Below are 18,883 nucleotides of genomic sequence, written 5' to 3' on the forward strand. Positions count from 1 at the left end.
TTCCTTCACCTGTCATCGTGGCTGAAAGGGCAGTGACTGACCTTATATCTTACTGTTGGAAATTTACAAAGCTTCATTAAGACAAAAGATTAATTTCCACAGCACATCTTCTAAGTAAGTTTCTGTTTGATATTACATTTCTTTGCACAGCATTTTAACCATCAAATGGCTGGACACAAATAGAATTTTTTTTAATGTATATACATTTCAAATGTATGGACTATAGCCTCAAAAAAAAAAAAAAAGTAATGCTAGACCTACAGTGGTAATCCAATGCTAAAATGAAAAAAAAAATTTGAAAAAAGTTAAAAAGAATAATATTTAAAAATAATGTAAAAATGGAGTAAAAAAAATAATTTTTAAAGATCTGTATTATGGTTACCAGTTTCTGTGATTGACAAGCATGAAACACTTATTACAAGTTATTTAGAATCTTAACCAAAGGCATAGAACCCCTACCATTTATATCTCTCCTCCTCCCCTCCGCCTTCCCCCCCCCCCCCGCCCCCCCCAAAAGGAAAGTCCTCTCAGCCTACTGGAAATGGCCTAGTGGGTTGAACCAAAGCATCTAGCTCTGGATCTCGTCTCTGAAATCTCTCAACCATGTATACTGCAGAAAGACCTCAATACCGACTGACAGTGATGTGTCCCTAAATGTTCTCCAACCACCATTGTACTCCTCATCCTTTCTTCCAATACTAATAATCAAAATGCCACATGAGGAAGTTAATAGGGTTTAAACCACATCACAACAAGAATGAGTGAAAAGATACGCATTTTTTCACCTACGGCATGTATTTAAAAAGTTTTATAAGCTTCTCTGAATATGAATATAATATTCTCCTCCTCAGAGCATTCTGTAACTGCATTTATTAATGTTTTAGGACAATTTCAGATAACTGTAATAGGTAGAGCTATAGCAAATAAAGCATCAGCATGACAAGATAAAATCAACTATACTAACCTAGAAAGAGGGAAAAAAAAAGGGGTGGGGGGTGGAGCTGGCTAACCACAGAGACATATACTGCATTTACCAGATTGTAAGATCAGTTACACACCAAAACAATACTCTATTTGCAAGGACTGTAGGATTTCTTAAGTTTTCAAGTGCTATTTAGACTAGCAAAGTATAATGCAACAGTTACATTGCTTTATTGGTGAAATCTCCTTCCTGAAGCCTGTCACAAGAAATAATTAAGGTCAAAATTACAAAGTATTACCCAGCTTTAGTGAAACAGTAAGAAAAATAAATAAAATTGAGTTGTCTAATATTTATTCAGATATGAAACCTTCTTCTCCAACCGTGAGTCTGATTTTAGCTATATTTCCTCTACCAAGCAGAATCCCTGACTTAACTGATAACAACAGGGAAAATTACTAGTAAATAGCATCAGAAGAGATCAGTGATGTTGAGATTACATTCCTGGTTTTGACCTTTTTCTCTAATACTCAGAGAAATTATTTTTATTTCCTACAGAATTAGGCAGAGCTGATCTTGTAGGAATATTGAGCGGAGCTTTCAGATACCTCAGCAATGTACAAATACCTGCAAACAAAAAAATAAGTTACCTTTTATGTCTTCACTTACAATTTAATTCTGATGAGATTAAATTGTCCCTTCAGAATGCTTTCTGCTCTTGGATGTACTTAAACATATTTAAACTGTTCACAGATAAAAAGTTCTTCCACTTAGCTGGCAATACCAACAAAACTTGTCACAGTATTAAATCAGTCAAAAATAAAAAGTAATTTACAGGTCTTGCAGTAAAAGGAGAGAACAAAGCTTACCTATGTGTAATGCTCATGGTATTACCAGCCCCTATCATATAAAGCACTCAGGATTCAACCACATCCCCTGGCCTAAGAACCAGAGCTACAACTTTTAACTTTTTTCTTTCTTTTAACCATTAACCATGTGAAAGCTGTTTTCACATGTTAGCCCTTCCTTCATTGCCATGTGTTATAAATTCTTGCCAGGTTGTAAATTTTCTACTGTGTATTTCAGCCAACTCCAACAGTATGCTGACAATTCCTGACCACTTAGGCACATCAGCTGAGGGACGTGTTATAGCCTACTTCTTCATGCTTACACCCTGCTTCTGTGATTTGAACAAAGCCATCGAAGAATGACCTAAGTACTTCCCACAAATAAACTCTAAAACACAGTTTTGGAAAAAACGCTTTAGTGGTTTTTATAAAAAGTTTTCAACTGTTCCAGCAGAAAGCCCCATAGTCCCAAAACCAAAATGCTAACCACCTACGGCTGAAACAGCAAATAAACAGAGACACTAATGAGGATTATAAGGAAACAGCAAAACATGCTACTCATCGTGGTAGGTAGCAGTCCCAATGGAGTGAACAAAAAGATTTCCTCACACTCCCCCCCCCCCACCCCCCCAGTTTTTAGGAAGTTATTTGTCTGTGGTATTTTGTTTTGTTGGTGGTGGCTTTTGTTTGTTTGTCTTTTAACTGTGGAACAAAGAAGAGGAGAATAAACAGAAAACTGGAAAATAAATGGCAGTTTTGTGAGACACTCAGATAAGACTGTCGTGGACAATTCAATAAGGAGCTGATGAAAATGAACAGTCTATGTGAAATGTCAGCATCTGAGTCCTGAAGGAGAGATTTCAAAGCAAGTAAGCAGAGAGAGGGTCTAACAGGCCTTGAAAATTAAAGACAAAAACTGTGCCATGTTTGAGTAAGACCCAATGGAGGAATGAAAAGTATTTGGGAACATAATTAAGACAAGACCATGATAACAATCAGCATTTGGAACAGAGAAGTTCCCTTATTAAGCCACAAGATGATGATAACCAGTTCAACAATTCAAGTTGTTTGAAACAAGTCACACCAAAGCTTTAATGCAAGATGTTATGATGTTATTATAAGATTTAGATATCACCTGATTCTACGGAACCTAGATCAAAACGCGAAATTATCCAACGTATACATTTTACATATACATATGGGAAAAAAAAAAAAAGAGACATCTTGTTTCCACTGTCTAGGTAATCATCTTTTAAGACTTTTCTTAAAGTAATCCATAATTTAGTTATATTTTAGTCAAATCTTTAACAAATTTCAAAAACCTGATGAAAACAGATACTTTAAAACTACCAAATGAATCGAAATCAACAGCAACTATTTTTATCTTTTATATAGGCCTTGTTTTGGCACAACCCCTACTTTTAGAACAGTGGAAACCTCTACAGTTCTTGTTCTGTTATTCTTGCCGGCTATTTCTTTATGTTTTCACCAGATGAGTAAGACAGCCTGAGATACAAATCTCTTTTTAATAAGGAACCCTTGGGACAGGAGGTACAACAAAAATTACAGAAAGAAATTACAAAAGAAATGAAGAAATTAGTGCCTGATAACCAGGACAAACCATGAAAGTGGAAAAGGTAACCTGATGGCTATAGTAACATGCCATATACATTTCCTATTGTAATGTAGTTGCATTCTGGGTATGATTAGTGCAGAGTAAGAACTTCCAGAACACATTGCTCTCAGTTCCCACCAAGTCAATGGAACTTGCTATGCATTGGTCATTAAAATACAACTTGAAGAAAGAAGAAAATATATGCAGGGAGGACAGACTTGGAAATTCTGCTATTAATAAATACTCATCACCCTCCTGAATATGACAATGACATTGAGTAATTCCATGCGGACAAACCAATTGTCTCTCGTTAATCTTCATGAAAAATGTTGGTCTCAGAAATTTGAAACACAGAAGTGAGTCACTAGCTAGACAAGAACAAAACAACAGGAGAGAATATTAGGAAACGTTAAGTTTATGAGAAAAAAATGATTTCATTTTAGCATATGCTATTGCTTCAATGACAGTTTGAGACTAAACTCAAAACAAGGTGCAAAATGAAGAAAGGCAGTAAAGTTTTGAGTAGAACACAAGAGCAACCTTTCTCATGTGCATCATAAAGAGTAAGAAGGAGAAAAAAAGTACAGATAGAGCAGTGGATGAGAAAGGTACCTTAAATAAAAAACGTTTTTCCTGAACTGACTGAAATGGAGAATTGTTTTGAAGATTTCCAATCACACAACTACTTTGAGCCAAGTTTTGATCCCTTACAAGCAGTTTGCAATGATCACCAAACCACAGACTAGGAACTGTGGAGTCTTAAGAGCTTCTGCTACTTATAAAAAATTGATTCCCCAGTTATGGGAAACCAACACTAATCTCACTTGATAAATGAGTATTACTGGGACCCGTGTCTCCAAAAAAAATGACACCAATCTCCCGAAAAGTATAAGACTGTGTATGCCATGTACACCTGTGGCCAAAATGTAGATCAATAACTTGGGTATTACCTGTTTAGCATACTACTGATAAAATAGGACTCAAAACAGAATGTACAGCAAACTGACATGTATATCTAAATGAACCAGAGAACACCTGGCATCTCAACATACACATAGATATGGATGACCCAGAGCTTTTATGCTGCACATGAGCATCAGTCTGAAAATTCACCATTTTAATCTTGATTAGAACTGAAGTCCTCATTTTGAACACTCCAAATTTATACGATTTAAAGGCTAAGTCTTTCTTGGAATAATCATGCACAACTGACACCAATTTTAAATTAATTTGTAGACAGTGTTCAAATCATTTTTTCATATTCTTAAATTGCAACTTTTATATAGCTCACACTGTTACCTAGTCACAATCTAATCAGAAGAAAAAGCATTTCCAAGTTGAAACATCTTATTTTTAAGAGATAAAAATGAGGAGTTTTCATTCAGTAACAATTTATGCAGCTTATACACACAAATTACTATGTAGTTAGCAGAATAGCCAAAGCATTCAGCAACTCATAAAAATCTTACTTTCATAGTTGTAGAAGGTGTTGAGAGAGAAACATGGATCTACGAATGTATAGATGTTTTGAAACGAGCTTTAGCAAATTAACACTTAGATTGCATCTTGTGTTCTGTTGCTGAGAAGGGTTTTCAAGAAGAGAACACATGGAGTAGAAAGAACAATGCCAAGAAGAGAGGGATTCAGATCACAAGAGGTAAAATGTTTTCCTGACCTAGGCACAGCAAAACGATGTTTTCTTATCTCAGTGAGTGTAACAATATATACACATTCTATAAACTACTGTAGGAAACTCAAGTCATTGCTATTCCCCCTCCCCTCCCCCCCCCCGCATTAATTCCGGCAAAAAAAAAAAAAAAAAAAAAAAACCTTTTAGCAGAGAAGCAGCAATACAAATGTATCTAAGAAAGCCATAGGAGGCTGGTTAGGAATGATTTTTCAGAGTAACATTACAGGGTCACTTAGCCCAGAAGCAATGCGCACCACTGCACGCAACTGATCTTAAAGTCTTGCACCATGTGAAACACGCCTACTTTGCAATTATGTCACTATGCGGACATGCGTAAGAATTTCAGGTATTTCACTGAAACTTCCACCGATAAAGACAGTTTTTTTTCTTTTACTCTGTTACTTGTACTGGCTATTGACCACAAGTGAGAACAAGATGAAAATCTAAGCCAGAATCTAACTAGTGTAAACATTCTCCAAGTTCTACCAACAAAGAAAAAAAAAAAAACAAACAAAAAAAAAAAAACATAGGCATGCTTCAAAGGCCCCAATACTCTAAATAACCTCAATCCAGAAAGAAAGAAATCAATCCTTAACAATCCAAATCAACAGATAACCACATGCCTATTCAAAGCAGATTCACTCCTTATCTTATCCAGCAGTCTGATTTACACCAGAAAATAAACCAGGCTTCTAAGGCTCAAAATCAGCTTTTAAGAATTAGCTAAAATTTTATAGCTTATATATACACACATGTGAGGTATATGAATACATAACACGCACACACCCTGTATGCTGAAAACAGCTTGTTTGCTGAGAATGCCAAGACTAGAAATCCTGAGGTAGTATCACTAATTCCTAGGGTGCCATGCCTTAAAACGTTACAATACTTAAACAACAAAATGAACTGTCCTATCCTGTCCTGAATTTCAGACCATGTGGTGTGTTCTAAATGAAGGAATTGCACATTAGGAAAAAACTATTTCTCTATTTCATACAAAGTGTTAAATTTAAAAGCAAGTACAAATGATCTTAGAAATTAACGCAGTCTTTTACAACAACAATCTAAAGCTGTGTGAGAACTTAAGAATGAAAAAAAAATATTAAAGCCCAAGTCAGATAACCAGGGCTTCTCTCCAATGACGATCTTTTGCAGATTTTCATACTAATAGCTGGCAGATCCTTTTTACCTCGTGCTGAGTTGCATGGTGAATTTTTACAACATCAAACAATTTCACCATGATGACAACTTTTAACACCTTTTTTTTTTTTTTCCTGTGCCTTACCGTGTCTTTCCAAAATGCTGTATTTGGTAACGCTCAAGTCTGTGAAAATCCAAGTTAAAGTACGCAGCAATTCAACTCAATTCAGTCCCTTGCTGGGAATGGCATTGCTTTGGGAACTATCTGTATCATGAATTCTGCATGCATTCGCTGGGTGATGTTTAAATCTACTGAATGAAGATGACGGCTCAGTGAGTCCACGGCAGCAAAAAACTGTTATAAGAAGAACTGGGAATTACAGTGTGTGGCAAAACTGCATTTGTAATATGCAGGGATCAGGAAGAAAGGAGGCAATTCACTAGAGGAGTGCTATTAACCTTATACATTTCAGGAGGGAGGTTTCACTTGTAACTTGACCATGGCAGTAAGGGAACAAGCTTTGTCCTTGAGACCCAAATTAATATATCATCTTGACACTGCCCTGCACTGCATACCAGCACTCCAGGTTTCTGTTGCAGTGAGCTATGCAATTACACCTTCTTGAATATGTCCCACTGCAGCACTGTGTCTACAAAGCAGTGTTGCTACATTTAACTGGTCCTGTGTGGAGCCAGCAGTTGGTCTCAATGATCCTTGTGGGTCCCTTCCAAGTCAGGATAGTCTATGATACCCACTTCTACATAAAACTTTTTCCAGAATGCATCCGGAAAAGGTCTTAGTAATTCATGACAATATAGCAGTACAACACTTTATATGTTCTGAAAAGTAAATGCAAGTCATCACTTTGCATTTGCCTGCTGTGCAGTGCTACATGTACCATGAATTCACATGTTTTTCTGGATTCTTTGTGTAACCCTGGAGATAGATCCTCTATTGTATTTCCTCTCCAAGTTGTGAGAGAAGCTAGGTACAGAATACCTTATTTCAATATCTAAATGTCAAAGTAAGTAAAAGAAACTGTTCAGAATTATCATCTTTATGCTACAGTTGGGGAAGCAGAGATTTGATATGTAAATGACCTTCTCAAAGTCAGAGAAGAAGTGGCTGAATCAAGTACAGGAAATCAATAAAAATTCCCAATTTCCAGTTTCTGTTTTGGTAATAAGAAAGATAAGCCACATTTGACAAAGAGAAAATACATATGCACATACAAAGTTTTTCTCTACTGGAGCATATACATTTTTTTCATAGCTTTTAGTCATTTATGGTCTGAAATAGCTGAGGGGAGCTGGATGTACTAAGAAAACTAAAATTCCTTCAGAAAGCAAAACTGTGAGAGCCTTTGTTTTATACTTAGTATATTCCCCTTCTGCCACTGCTCTTCCTGATCATTCTCTTCCATTTCTAGGTATATCCCCCCCCCAAATGAACAAACAAATTGTTTGACCTCTACGCAGAAGATGACTTAAGTATCTACTTCATTTACAGAAAGAAATCAAAAAAAAGAAAAAAAAAAACTTTTGAGCTTTAGCAAGCCTCTTCTTACATTACCATTAGGGCAATCTAAAACAATATTTGAAATGCTTTTGAAATGTTTAGCCAAACTCAGTCATGTCTTCTTCACATTTACTAAAGTTGGGGTAATTTTATTTTTAAATGTGTGCAGCCCTACATTAGAGATCTGAGCACTGTGTCACTGTTTCCTTTCCAAATCCATCTGTGGTCTCCCTGGGCATACAAAGTGGTCACAGTTCCTCTGGCCAGAAGAAGAAGAATTAACAACAAAACTCTTCCGAAGTAGGAACAGACTGACTTCATACCACATTATCAACTGATCCTCTAATGGCAACCCAAAGCTCTGTCCGAGACTCTTGTCCCTTCCAAGGCTCAGACGTGAAGTAACAGAAGGCAATACCAAAGGCAGTTCCAAAACAATTCATGGGACTACCTGGCACGGCTCATCTGTGATCAATCACGCCCTTTTGCAAGATAAAGGCTGAAGTGTTCAAACAGTTGGGCTACTGGCAGGCAATCCACCTCAACAGACTACACAGACAAACAATATTTACTTTTTCTTACCTGATGTGAGTTGCAGGAAGAGACTCATACTGGCGAGAAAGAAAGAGCTCTCTGTGCTTCAACTGATGTTTCTGTTTATCCGTCAAGTCAACCTCAATTGTAGTTTCAGACTCTTCTTCAACTTCTTCTGCAGAGAAGCAGAGCGTAGGTCGAAATTAACTCTGTTACATAACACACTTGCAGCCATTTCACTTGACATTCCCCCCACCCCTTAGCAACCTCCCTTAGTATTGCAAAGAAAAGATGAGATTAACAGGTCTGGTTTACGTAACTTGACAGAATATTAAGCATTTTGAATTTGATACCTTCTACTTTAAGCCTTTAAAAATTATGCTTCTCTCCTACTGTACTATGCACTGATGTCTTTCACACAGCTGCAAGAACAATCCTGACAAAATTACTCACTCTTTTTTCATCTCTTTTCACCTTTTTTCTCCGGGTTTGCCACTTCTTTGCTGACCAGTTCCATTGTACGTATTCTTTTGCTGATATCAGCATTACTAGAAGTTTTACAAGCGTCCTGGGGAAAAGCGCTTTCTATGAAACAGAAAGTGACTGAACTCACTGTATAGCCAAATCACACTCTAAGAAAACTGAACAACCTCACTGCCTTCCAAGATTAACCTAATAGAGACTGACAGCAAATATTCAAAATTATTTCTATTTTAAGCAATACAGCACTACAATAGGATGTTATTATTAGATATTATCATAAGATAGCAGCAACTAAAACAGCAAGTATTAAACTATATTTTAAATTATGTTCGCAGTTGAAAACTCTTTTATAGTCAGTCTAATCTGAAATCGTCTAGTACTACCTTGAACATGATATAACCAAAGAAAAAGATTCCTTCTAAAGACTTAAACCATCTGTAAACTGGGAAGATAGAGGAAGAAATAAAAGCAGATACTAGAAAGTGTCCCTTATAGATTTTAACAGCAACATTCACAGTGGTTGTTAGCATATCATATGGACAAGCACACTACTCAAAATAGCTATCATGGGATCTCCATGGTTGAGATCTGCCTTCATAGTAGATTCTTGGGACATGCAGACCTCCAGACTATACTCCCTAACTTCCCAGAAAGGACAAAGTCTCAGTGAATGTTATATGCAAAAAACAGACACTTTAAGTTCTCTAAGATTTGGCAATTTTCTACCTGCTCTATTATCTACAAGCTACAAAACCAAATATACTTTACAAAATATGCCTTCGGAAATTAAACAATGAACCTCAGCATTAGCTAGTATTTCATGTAGCTACCTTAGAACAAATCACCTCATCTGCTCTTGCAAAGTAACACTTTTTACAAACAACCTACAGACGTCTCAAAATGAAGCCTGCCTGTATCTTCATGGCAACCACAGTTCTCTCCAAATGCAACTTTTTTTTTTTAAATCATGCCTGCCTATAGCTTATTCCACTTCTTTCTACAGAAGTGATAAAACACGGTCATCTCATATAACCAACTCTTCAAATCCAGTTCTATCGGCCACCATAAGCCTACCTGGCTGTAGACCCACAGTCACCTTCCCTGTTTTGTAATGTTTTGTGGGGATGTAGATTAACAAAAACAAAGCCCCACAGTCTCACCTGACACACATAGAGGTTCGTCAGATCACAACTGAGTTTAGAATTATTCTGACACCTATAATACTAACAATAAATAAAGTGTAAAAAAAAAGTGCTGTGCAAAGACAAAGCATTTTTAAATTAAGCCAATAAAGAAAAAAGGGACTAGTATTAAAATGTTAAAGTTTCAAGCAAATAATAGCTATGACCATTTATTACAATAAATGACTGTTATAGCTACATTTGTATTTCAATGTTAAAGCCTTAATATTTCTTAACATATCCAGATGTGTCAGTGGTTGTTTTTTGTTGTTTTGGTTGTTTTTGTTTCTTTCTTTTAGTATACATACTGCTTGTAGTATTCTACAGGTGTTCTTCTCCTTCCTGAATGATATCAAAAGTACAAGCTTATCTTTTGTTACAACCATCTGAAAACAGCTGACAAGAAATAGCCCATTAGAAAGCAATTTAGGCATCCAAACACAGGTGTCCAGGGCCATATTAGACAGACTTGTAGAAAGCACCCGACTACCTGTATGGCAGAAAACACAGAAGAACGTGTACCATTTTGAAGTGGCAGCAGGGAGCCAGGAATTATATTGCAGAGAGTTTAAAATGACTTTAGATGCCTATGTTCAAGTATCATAACAGCTCCCTTAGAACGAGAAATTAGAAAAAATAATTGTATATTTGTTGCACTAATCTTCCATAGGACAAGAAAGTATCATCCAAGAGCCTGAAGCTGAAATCCTCTCTTACATGCCATCTCTTAAAACATAACAAGCCCAAACATGAAAAAAAATATAATTTACTAAATTTTTCAGAAATAAAGCACACATTTTACTCACAAAGATCTGACAAACTCAGAAAGCAGGACTAATCATGGCCAGACACTGCACAGTTCCACTACATACGCAATATAATTTATCACCAGAATAATTTTACTATTTTTCTTCTTCATAATAAAAAATGCAAATAGTAATGCATTTAGCGAAACATGTAATAGCTTGCCCCAGCAATAACAAGCTGCATCTAGAAAGTGCACACTGGATAAAGTGAGAAAATTAAATATTTAACTAATTTGCTCGATGGCAATACAACAAATTCTGCATCTGACCAAACCTTTAGACAGCTGCTTTCAAACCAGGTTTTTGCATAGATCAGGCCTTAATGCCTATTCGAAGAAAAGGGGTGAAGAACCTTCAGTCCTTCTAAAGCTCTCTTCACCTTTGTGTCTTGTATTTGCAGTACGTATGCAATTTAATTTACCATCCAAGAAGAGGTTATTCACGTCAAGAAGAGTGAAATGGAAGGTACCTACAGGAAATTATCATAAAGTGGCACTAAGTTGAGCACATTTTCAGTGCTCAGGAAGAGAACTAAAGCAATGGCTCAAAGTGAACAAATATTTTAATGGAGAAATATGGTAATGACATACACAGCATCATCATTCCCAGAATAAATTGAATTTTGTTTTCTATCTGAAGTTGTTCAGCTTAAAAATATCTTGAAAGTCTGAGGCATGATTACAAAGATGGACACAATCAGATTTTCTAAGTGACACAATCCCCTCTAGGCCATGGGCAAAGCTGAAGATTATGGTGTTTTGCAGTACTTTTTCTGGTCTACAAGAAATATTTCATTTAAAAGAAAAATCCTGAAGAGCAAAAGCAGGGATCTCTGGTGCGCTTTTAAAGCTTTAGGTCTATCTATTATACATGGGCTTTCTAATCAGCGATTGCAAATATTTGCTTTGATCCTGAGAACCAGAGTGGTCCAGCAAAACTTTCGCTGGTGGTGGTACAGCCTTGCCCTTTCCCTTTTCCCTTGTAACTAAGGCCTCATTGACACAAATAAGCAATAGATACTAGGAAGAAACTGTAATCCTCACTCATTTTACATGTGCACTACCATTTTAAAAAAAAATTGAACACTTGTTTTCTATTTACTCTGTGGGATTCACTGTTTAGAAAAGTGTTCTTATCGAACCTAAGAAGAAGAGAGAGTTGTCCATGCCATAAACTTCGTAGATGTCCGTTTTTTTTTATAGTTAAGTAACGTGGTGACTTAAGCTTGCCACCAGGAAGATATGCTTATTTTTACATCTAAAATCAAACTAAACTGAGGACAGACCTCTAGAAATACAACACACCCATTTAATATAAAATGGTTTAAGAAAGTGACTTTTAAAAAAATCCTGAAAGACACCTAAAAAGCTTTAAATGTGACTCAAAACACCCCGTGGTTAAACATCAGCTAGCAAACATGTTGCTTTCCTCTAACCTATTACTTTTCCTTATCTAAGTCAAAATAACCCACCACACAATTCCCTTATCTACTGCAACAGAAAGTAAGACACCGGATTAAACACTGAAGGCTATCGCCAGCAATGAAGGAGTATATATTGAGTTTTAAAAGGAAGAAGTTCTCCCTCTGTTGCCACCAAGTTACTGACTGCGTTAGTTTCAGCTAGAGGTTGACTGGATCACAGAATCACAGCTACGCAAAATAATTCAGGCTGGAAAGGGACACAGGAGGTCTCCAGCGCAAAGTCCTCCTCAAAGCAGGCTCCACTGTGAAGTCAGCCCAGGTTACTCTACATTTTATTCAGCTGGGTCTTGAAAACCTCCAAGGACAGAGGCCAAAAAACCTCTCTGGCAGCCAGCTCATGGCAAAAAAGCTGTTCCTTGTACCTAACCTGAATCGCTCCTGTTTGAATTCAGTCACTGCAAAGAGCTCAACTCCATCACCCCTAAAATCTCCCCACAGGTATCAGCAGTCCACTTCTCCAGGTGGAAGAAGCTTGATTCCCTCAGCCTCTCCCATCACGGAGACCTCTGCTGAAACTCCTCCAATGTATCCGTAACTCCCCTGTATTGGGGGGCCTAAAACTGGATGCAGTACACATAGCACCGAGTTGCTGGAGGGAACAGCCACCTTTCTCCACCCACTGGCTAGGCACCTGGTGATACAGCCCCGGATGCTGTTGTTTTGCCTCCTCTGTCACCAGGGCCCTGCCCTCTGCCAGCACCCCAGGGCCTTTCCCACAGAGCTGCTTCCCCCCAGCCTGCATCCCTGCCAGGGGCTCTTCCTTCCCGCAAACAGGACTTGGCATTTTGTTCCTGCCAAGCTGTCTCCAGGTTCCCGGTGTCCCGTTCCTCCTGCTTACTAGGTCTGTGTCAGCCCTCCCCTCCAGGGCAGCACCTGGCTCCCCCCAGGTGGTGTCAGCCTGGGAACACGATGACTGTGCCCCAAGCCGCTGATAAGGGCAGGTCCCAGTATACGAACCCTAAACTGCTACCCTCTGGCTCAGACCATGCAGTTAGCTTTTTGTTCACCTCATAGCACTCTAATCCAGATTAATTCCAAGCCTGTGACCTAGCGTGCCCATCCACAATGCTGCTCCTGGCATAAAAGGAAAAAGCGGAAATAAAGGCTGTAACTGGGCAGATGTGAAGGGGAAGGGGTGGGGAATAAAATCAAGACCACTTGTTTCAACAGCAGCACAGGCTGATGCTGAATTAAACCAGCAGCATAACCACAGTGCATTAACTTCCTACCTCTAAACTTAATTGATTCCAGTTTTGAAACCATATCTCAGCTTAGCTATACCTAGTTTATGCAAGACTTGAGAAATTTAACAAACTTAGTGAACCTGCTTTAACTCCACAAATTGTGACAGTGTTTTTTAAAATACCTTTAAAATCCTATTTGATCAGCATAAATTTCAGTTCAAAGAACGCCACTAAGCCCGACTTTAAGAACAACCTCTAAACTTTTTTCCTTTCCTGTACACCTTTGAGTATAGACTCAGCCCCAAAACTATATAAACGATGGGTATCGCCAACGTATTTTAAAACATACAGATAAAAGGCCGAGAATGCTGAACAGCAGCCAGTTTACCGCGCACATCAAAGGAAAGACGGCGGTGCGTAAATCTTTTAAGCTTAGCTGGCTGCAGCAAAAACATCAAGCGCACATTTGGCAGTTAGACACTACAGCAGAAAGAATTATAAATATAGATTTTGGGGGATAGGGAGCAAATCTATTTGCTGCCAAAATGAGTACAAAAGATAAACATTAAGTCTGACTATACGAACAACTCTATTCAGACTGTGAACGAAGAGCTCTCTTAACCGAGCAGTTGGCCAATTTGCTCAGTCTGCATGAAGTTTCTTGCCACATGTGGTGTTGTACCAACTTCACTGTGATATTTAACCCCCAAGTGCTTCAGTAAAGCAGTTTAATCAACTTTGTGAGTTAGACTACACATAGTTATACTGTCAGTTTGACTGAGAAAGTGTTTACTAAAGCTGAATTAATTAGCTCTACTTACACCGTGTCTGTTAGTAGAATATTCAGATGGCTGGTAGAATACATGACATCCACCTGATATCTGCTGTTACTGTCAGGTAGGATCAGAAATCTAAAGCACAATTTGTATGGGTTCTGAGTCATTTAGCTACCTACTGTGCGAATCTGAACAATTTAGCAAGTAGAAAAAAGACTGGTTGGTTATGCTTACAGGGAACAGGTGTACTTTTAATTCCTCCTGGATAGCATAGATACACATGTTTGCTCCAAGGGATTTTCCATTTTCTTGCACAATTATCCAAGCAATCCTTGCACACTACATCATCATAATTTTTCTAAAGGAGGTCACAAAACAAAGAAATAATTACACTCCACAACCATTAAGATGCCACACCTACTCTCCAACAATAAAAAAAATATTTCTAAAGTTACGCAGAAGGTTTTTTTTGAGTACTTCCAAGTGGCATGTTATAGAGTAATAATTCGCAGAATGACAGTCATATATAACTTAGTAACTATTTCATGTTTGTCATAGGCTTGTAGCAAAAATATTTAATGAAAGCTATCACAGTCTTCATCATCAGAAAACTCCCCATTCCAAAACCTGATGGACGGATTTTCTGGATAACTGGTTTTGAAGATTTTTGAGAGCAAGGAGCTTGTGGGTAGAAGGCAGGGAAGGATTACCTTCGTAAGCAGTACAAATTATAGTGTGCTACATTAACAAATATATCATGGTAAATTAAATGCTACACAAATAAATACAGGAGTAAGCACATTATAGTTTAGCACTGCTATCCAGTGCTGCAAACTAGCTTATGACGACACTGCAAAACAGAATGGTCTCACAGAAGTGTGAAAACAGTGACGTGCAAGCAATGATGAAACAGCCGGCAATCTTATATCATAAACCTAGATGCAGATTTTTCAGTTTCCCTTCTCTCTCCTCCCTGCCTTAACCTGGTTTCTGTCTCACCTATTCAAATAGAAACTCCTTCAAAAGGGAAAATATCCTGTTACAGGATATTTTGCATTTCATCATGTGAACCTGTTGCATTTCATCATGTGAACACCTTTATAAACTGAAGCAACCTGTTGCGGCATGTGCAGAGCAACAGTCCTCTGCAGTGCTCCTTTACACAGTTCCTTGGTACAGGCAGCAAACAGCATACTCAAAATTGTGCCATGGACAACGCTATTTGCATTATGATTAACATTTTCAATGTACAATTACTGGATCGTGCTCATCAACAGAACAGGAGGTCAACTACTTATTTTTCAAAGTACAAACATATTTAGGGCTGCAATGGGAAGGCATGTTAGAAGTTTCAGTTCTACCTTCAAATCCAGGCTGGCAAACCACACAGAGAGCAAGAGCGAACACAAGCAACCTGATATTGCCCAGGAAAAAAAAAAAAAAAGCATCTGGCTCAAGAAATATGAAGGCCTACAACAATAGGTAGGAGAGTATGCTCTTCTCAACATAATCATTTAATCATTCTTTCAGAGCAGCACAAACATTATGTGGATCACTTGGTACCAAGGTATCAGACAGAATCACAGGATCACATAGGTCAGAAGGTACCTTAAGGATCACCTAGTTCCAACTCCCCTGCCACGGGCAGGGATACCTCCCACCAGACCAGGCTGCCCAAAGCCCCATCCAGCCTGGCCTTGAGCACCTCCAGGGATGGGGCATCCACAGCTTCTCTGGGCAGCCTGTGCCAGTGCCTCACCACCCTCTGAGTGAAGAATTTCCTCCGAACATTTAATTTAAACCTCCCCTGTTAGAAGCCATTCCCCTTTGTCCTATCACTAACTGTCTGAGTAAATTTAATGTTACTCTCCATCTAACTTACAAGCCCTCTTTAAGTACTGAAAGGCCCCAATGAGGTTTCCCTGGAGCCAGGCTGAATATCCCCAGCTCTCTCAGCCTGTCTTCATAGGAGAGGTGCTCCAGCCCTCTGATCATCTTTGTGGCCTCCTCTGGACCCTCTCTTAACAGCCCCACACCCCTCTTGTGCTGGGGACCTCAGGACTGGAAGCAGCACTCCAGGTGGGGCCTCACAAGGGCAGAGCAGAGGGGGACAATCACCTTCCTCGCCCTGCTGGCCACCCATCTGTTGATGCAGCCCAGGACACAGTTGGCCTTCTGGGCTGCAAGCTCGCACTGCTGGCTTGTGTCAAGCTTTTCGTCCACCAGAACCCCCAAGTCCTCTGCAGTGCTTGTGTCAGTGACTTCTTCTCCCAGACTGTGCTCATGTCTGGGATTGTCCCAACCCAGGTGCAGCACCATGCACCTGGCCTTGTTGCAGATCACAGTTTTCACATGGGCCCAATTCTCAAGCTTGTCCAGGTCCCTTTGGATGGCATCCCTTCCTTCTGTTTTATCAACTGCACCACTCAGCTTGGTGTCATCTGCGAACTTGCTGAGGGTGCACTCAATCCAATTGTCTATGTCACTGATCAAGACATTAAACAGCACCAGTCCCAAGATGGAGGGACACTTCAGATGTCCCTGAGGCACACCACTTATCACTGACCTCCACCTGGACACAAAGCCATTGACCACCGCTCTCTGGGTGTGACCTTCAAGCCAATTCCTTATCCACTGAATAGTCTACCCTCCAAATCCATCTCTCTTATTTGGAGATCAGGATGTCAAGTGGGACCATGTCAAAGGCCTCGCAGAAGTCCTGGTAGATGACATTGGTTGGTCTTCCCTTGTCAACTGATGCAGTCGCTCCACCACAGAAGGCCACCATATTGGTCAGGCAGGATTTGCCCTTGGTGAAGCCATGCTGGCTGTCTCAGATCACTTCCTGGTCTTGCATGTGCCTTAACACTGCTTCCAGGAGGATCTGTCCCACGATCTACCCAGGCACAGAGGGGAGGCTCACCGGTCTAGCTCCCTTCCTTTCTACCCTTTTTAAAAAAGAAAATAATCCCAACTCTTCGCCTTCACGATTAATTATCAGACCTGATTTTGAGCAATGAGAAATGTGTATCTTCCATTTTCATAAGACTGATCCTATTAGCAACTTTTCCCATCATTTGGATTTCAACTTTTCTGGCAAACCACCTGCTCATAAGATCTTGTTTTAAATGGTCTTTCCTTTAAAATAGACAAGGTATGCCTGAATTAGTTAACAAGTAGTAATATTGCCTCTCCTTAGTAAAATGCAGTGAAAATATTTAAAAAAACATGTATCACAGAGAACTAAGAACACCAAAAATCTTTTAAGCTTTCTGTAGGAGTCCACATTTAAGAACTATACTATTGTTTTATTTTACTGTAATACAATAATAATCACAGAGTTTCAGAGATCTAAACTGTTTTTTCTAACAAGCAATTCATATCCGCAGTAGCAGGTATAAACAGCTTTTCAAAATGTGTTGGCAAAGAAAAGGCACAGATTGTAGAAGCACTTTCCTACCCCTACTCCGAATGGCATATGATTCTGCTTATAAAACACAGACGATTTATCTTCTACAATATCTCCTTCCAGAAGGGCTGAATTTTGTTTGATTTTTACAGGGAGGAAAGAAGGAAAGCAAAAATGCAAAGAAAACGATTTGTGTATCCTGTTCCTGAGTAAAGTTAACTAAGATACATTAAAGTTCTATGTCCAGGATTTTAAAATGAGAAGAATATTATCCAACATAACGTCTACTCAACGCCAGCATGGTAAGAGATTTTTTTCTGTTTACAGACCTAATGAGATGAGCAGGAAGAAAAGTTAATTCACTGTGATAGTCTAAGACTTGAAAGTTCTGTTTTTTTCCATCTTCAACTGTATTAATGATATATCTTCAAGATTGTACATGCATCAAGGAAAGAATATAGAGTTAAGATTCTAATGAAAGGGAACTATATATTTATGAACTGGGAAAGGTATAAAGAAATCTAAATAAATACGTCACTTTAAATCTTTAAACCTTTTAATTATGACGCCAGTTGAGTAGGGAAATCAGTGTAGGAATAAACATCACATTGTAGTAACTAGTGAGGTCTTCAATATATACGCTATTTTTTCTTGTTTAAATAAGCTGAAATAAAATTTCAAGGAAATCAATGAAGCTGTCAAGTATCACATTGGATACAGTAACAAGTAAAAATATCAAAAAATCATCATTTATTTCTTTCATACATGTTGAATATTCAGTATTTTGATCCCAGGCTTTTTTCCCCCCATTAAAAACAGAAGAAAGAGAAGAGCATTTCAGAAGTATATGAAGGTAGTCACCCTCTGAAGGCAAAAATAAAGCTGGCCATAGATCATAGTGTTTTTTCTTGTGTGATACTTGGCAGCCTAGTTCTTGGCCTCTTGAGGCCCTACTGAGAATAACAACATCAGGATTTCATTCACAACAGCAGCATCAGTCACAGGACCTGACCCAACAGAACTGTCACACAGCAAAGGGCCCCACAGCACTCTGTAAGGCCAGGTTACAGGCCACTGACCCTGCCAACATTAAGTTTCAGCGCTAGTTTAAGCCAAAACAAGGGTGCACTTTTCATGCAGGAAGCTGCAACAAACCACTGTCTTCAGTGTTGGATATCACTCCCAATCCCTCATGTAAACAAGGACAGACAAGTGAAAATTTAAATCCATCACTTGGCATAGCAAAATGGAAAGATTAAAAAACTGATTTTTTGATACATGCTTAACCTGTTGCAC

The 18,883-nt window shown here is 38.6% G+C and overlaps 1 protein-coding gene across 4 annotated transcripts in view; it reads right to left on the reverse strand.

The window, feature by feature from the left end:
• Positions 1-18,883, reverse strand: part of MTA3 (metastasis associated 1 family member 3) — a 139,719-nt gene that overhangs the window by 107,855 nt on the left and 12,981 nt on the right. For all 4 annotated transcript variants that reach the window (XM_040551300.1, XM_040551301.1, XM_040551302.1 and 1 more), the window contains exon 4: positions 8,314-8,440. In XM_040551300.1, coding sequence (XP_040407234.1) covers positions 8,314-8,440 — 127 coding nt within the window. The remainder of the gene's footprint in view (positions 1-8,313; positions 8,441-18,883) is intronic.

Source organism: Cygnus olor, chromosome 3 (assembly GCF_009769625.2).
Source record: "Cygnus olor isolate bCygOlo1 chromosome 3, bCygOlo1.pri.v2, whole genome shotgun sequence".
NCBI lineage: Eukaryota > Metazoa > Chordata > Aves > Anseriformes > Anatidae > Cygnus > Cygnus olor.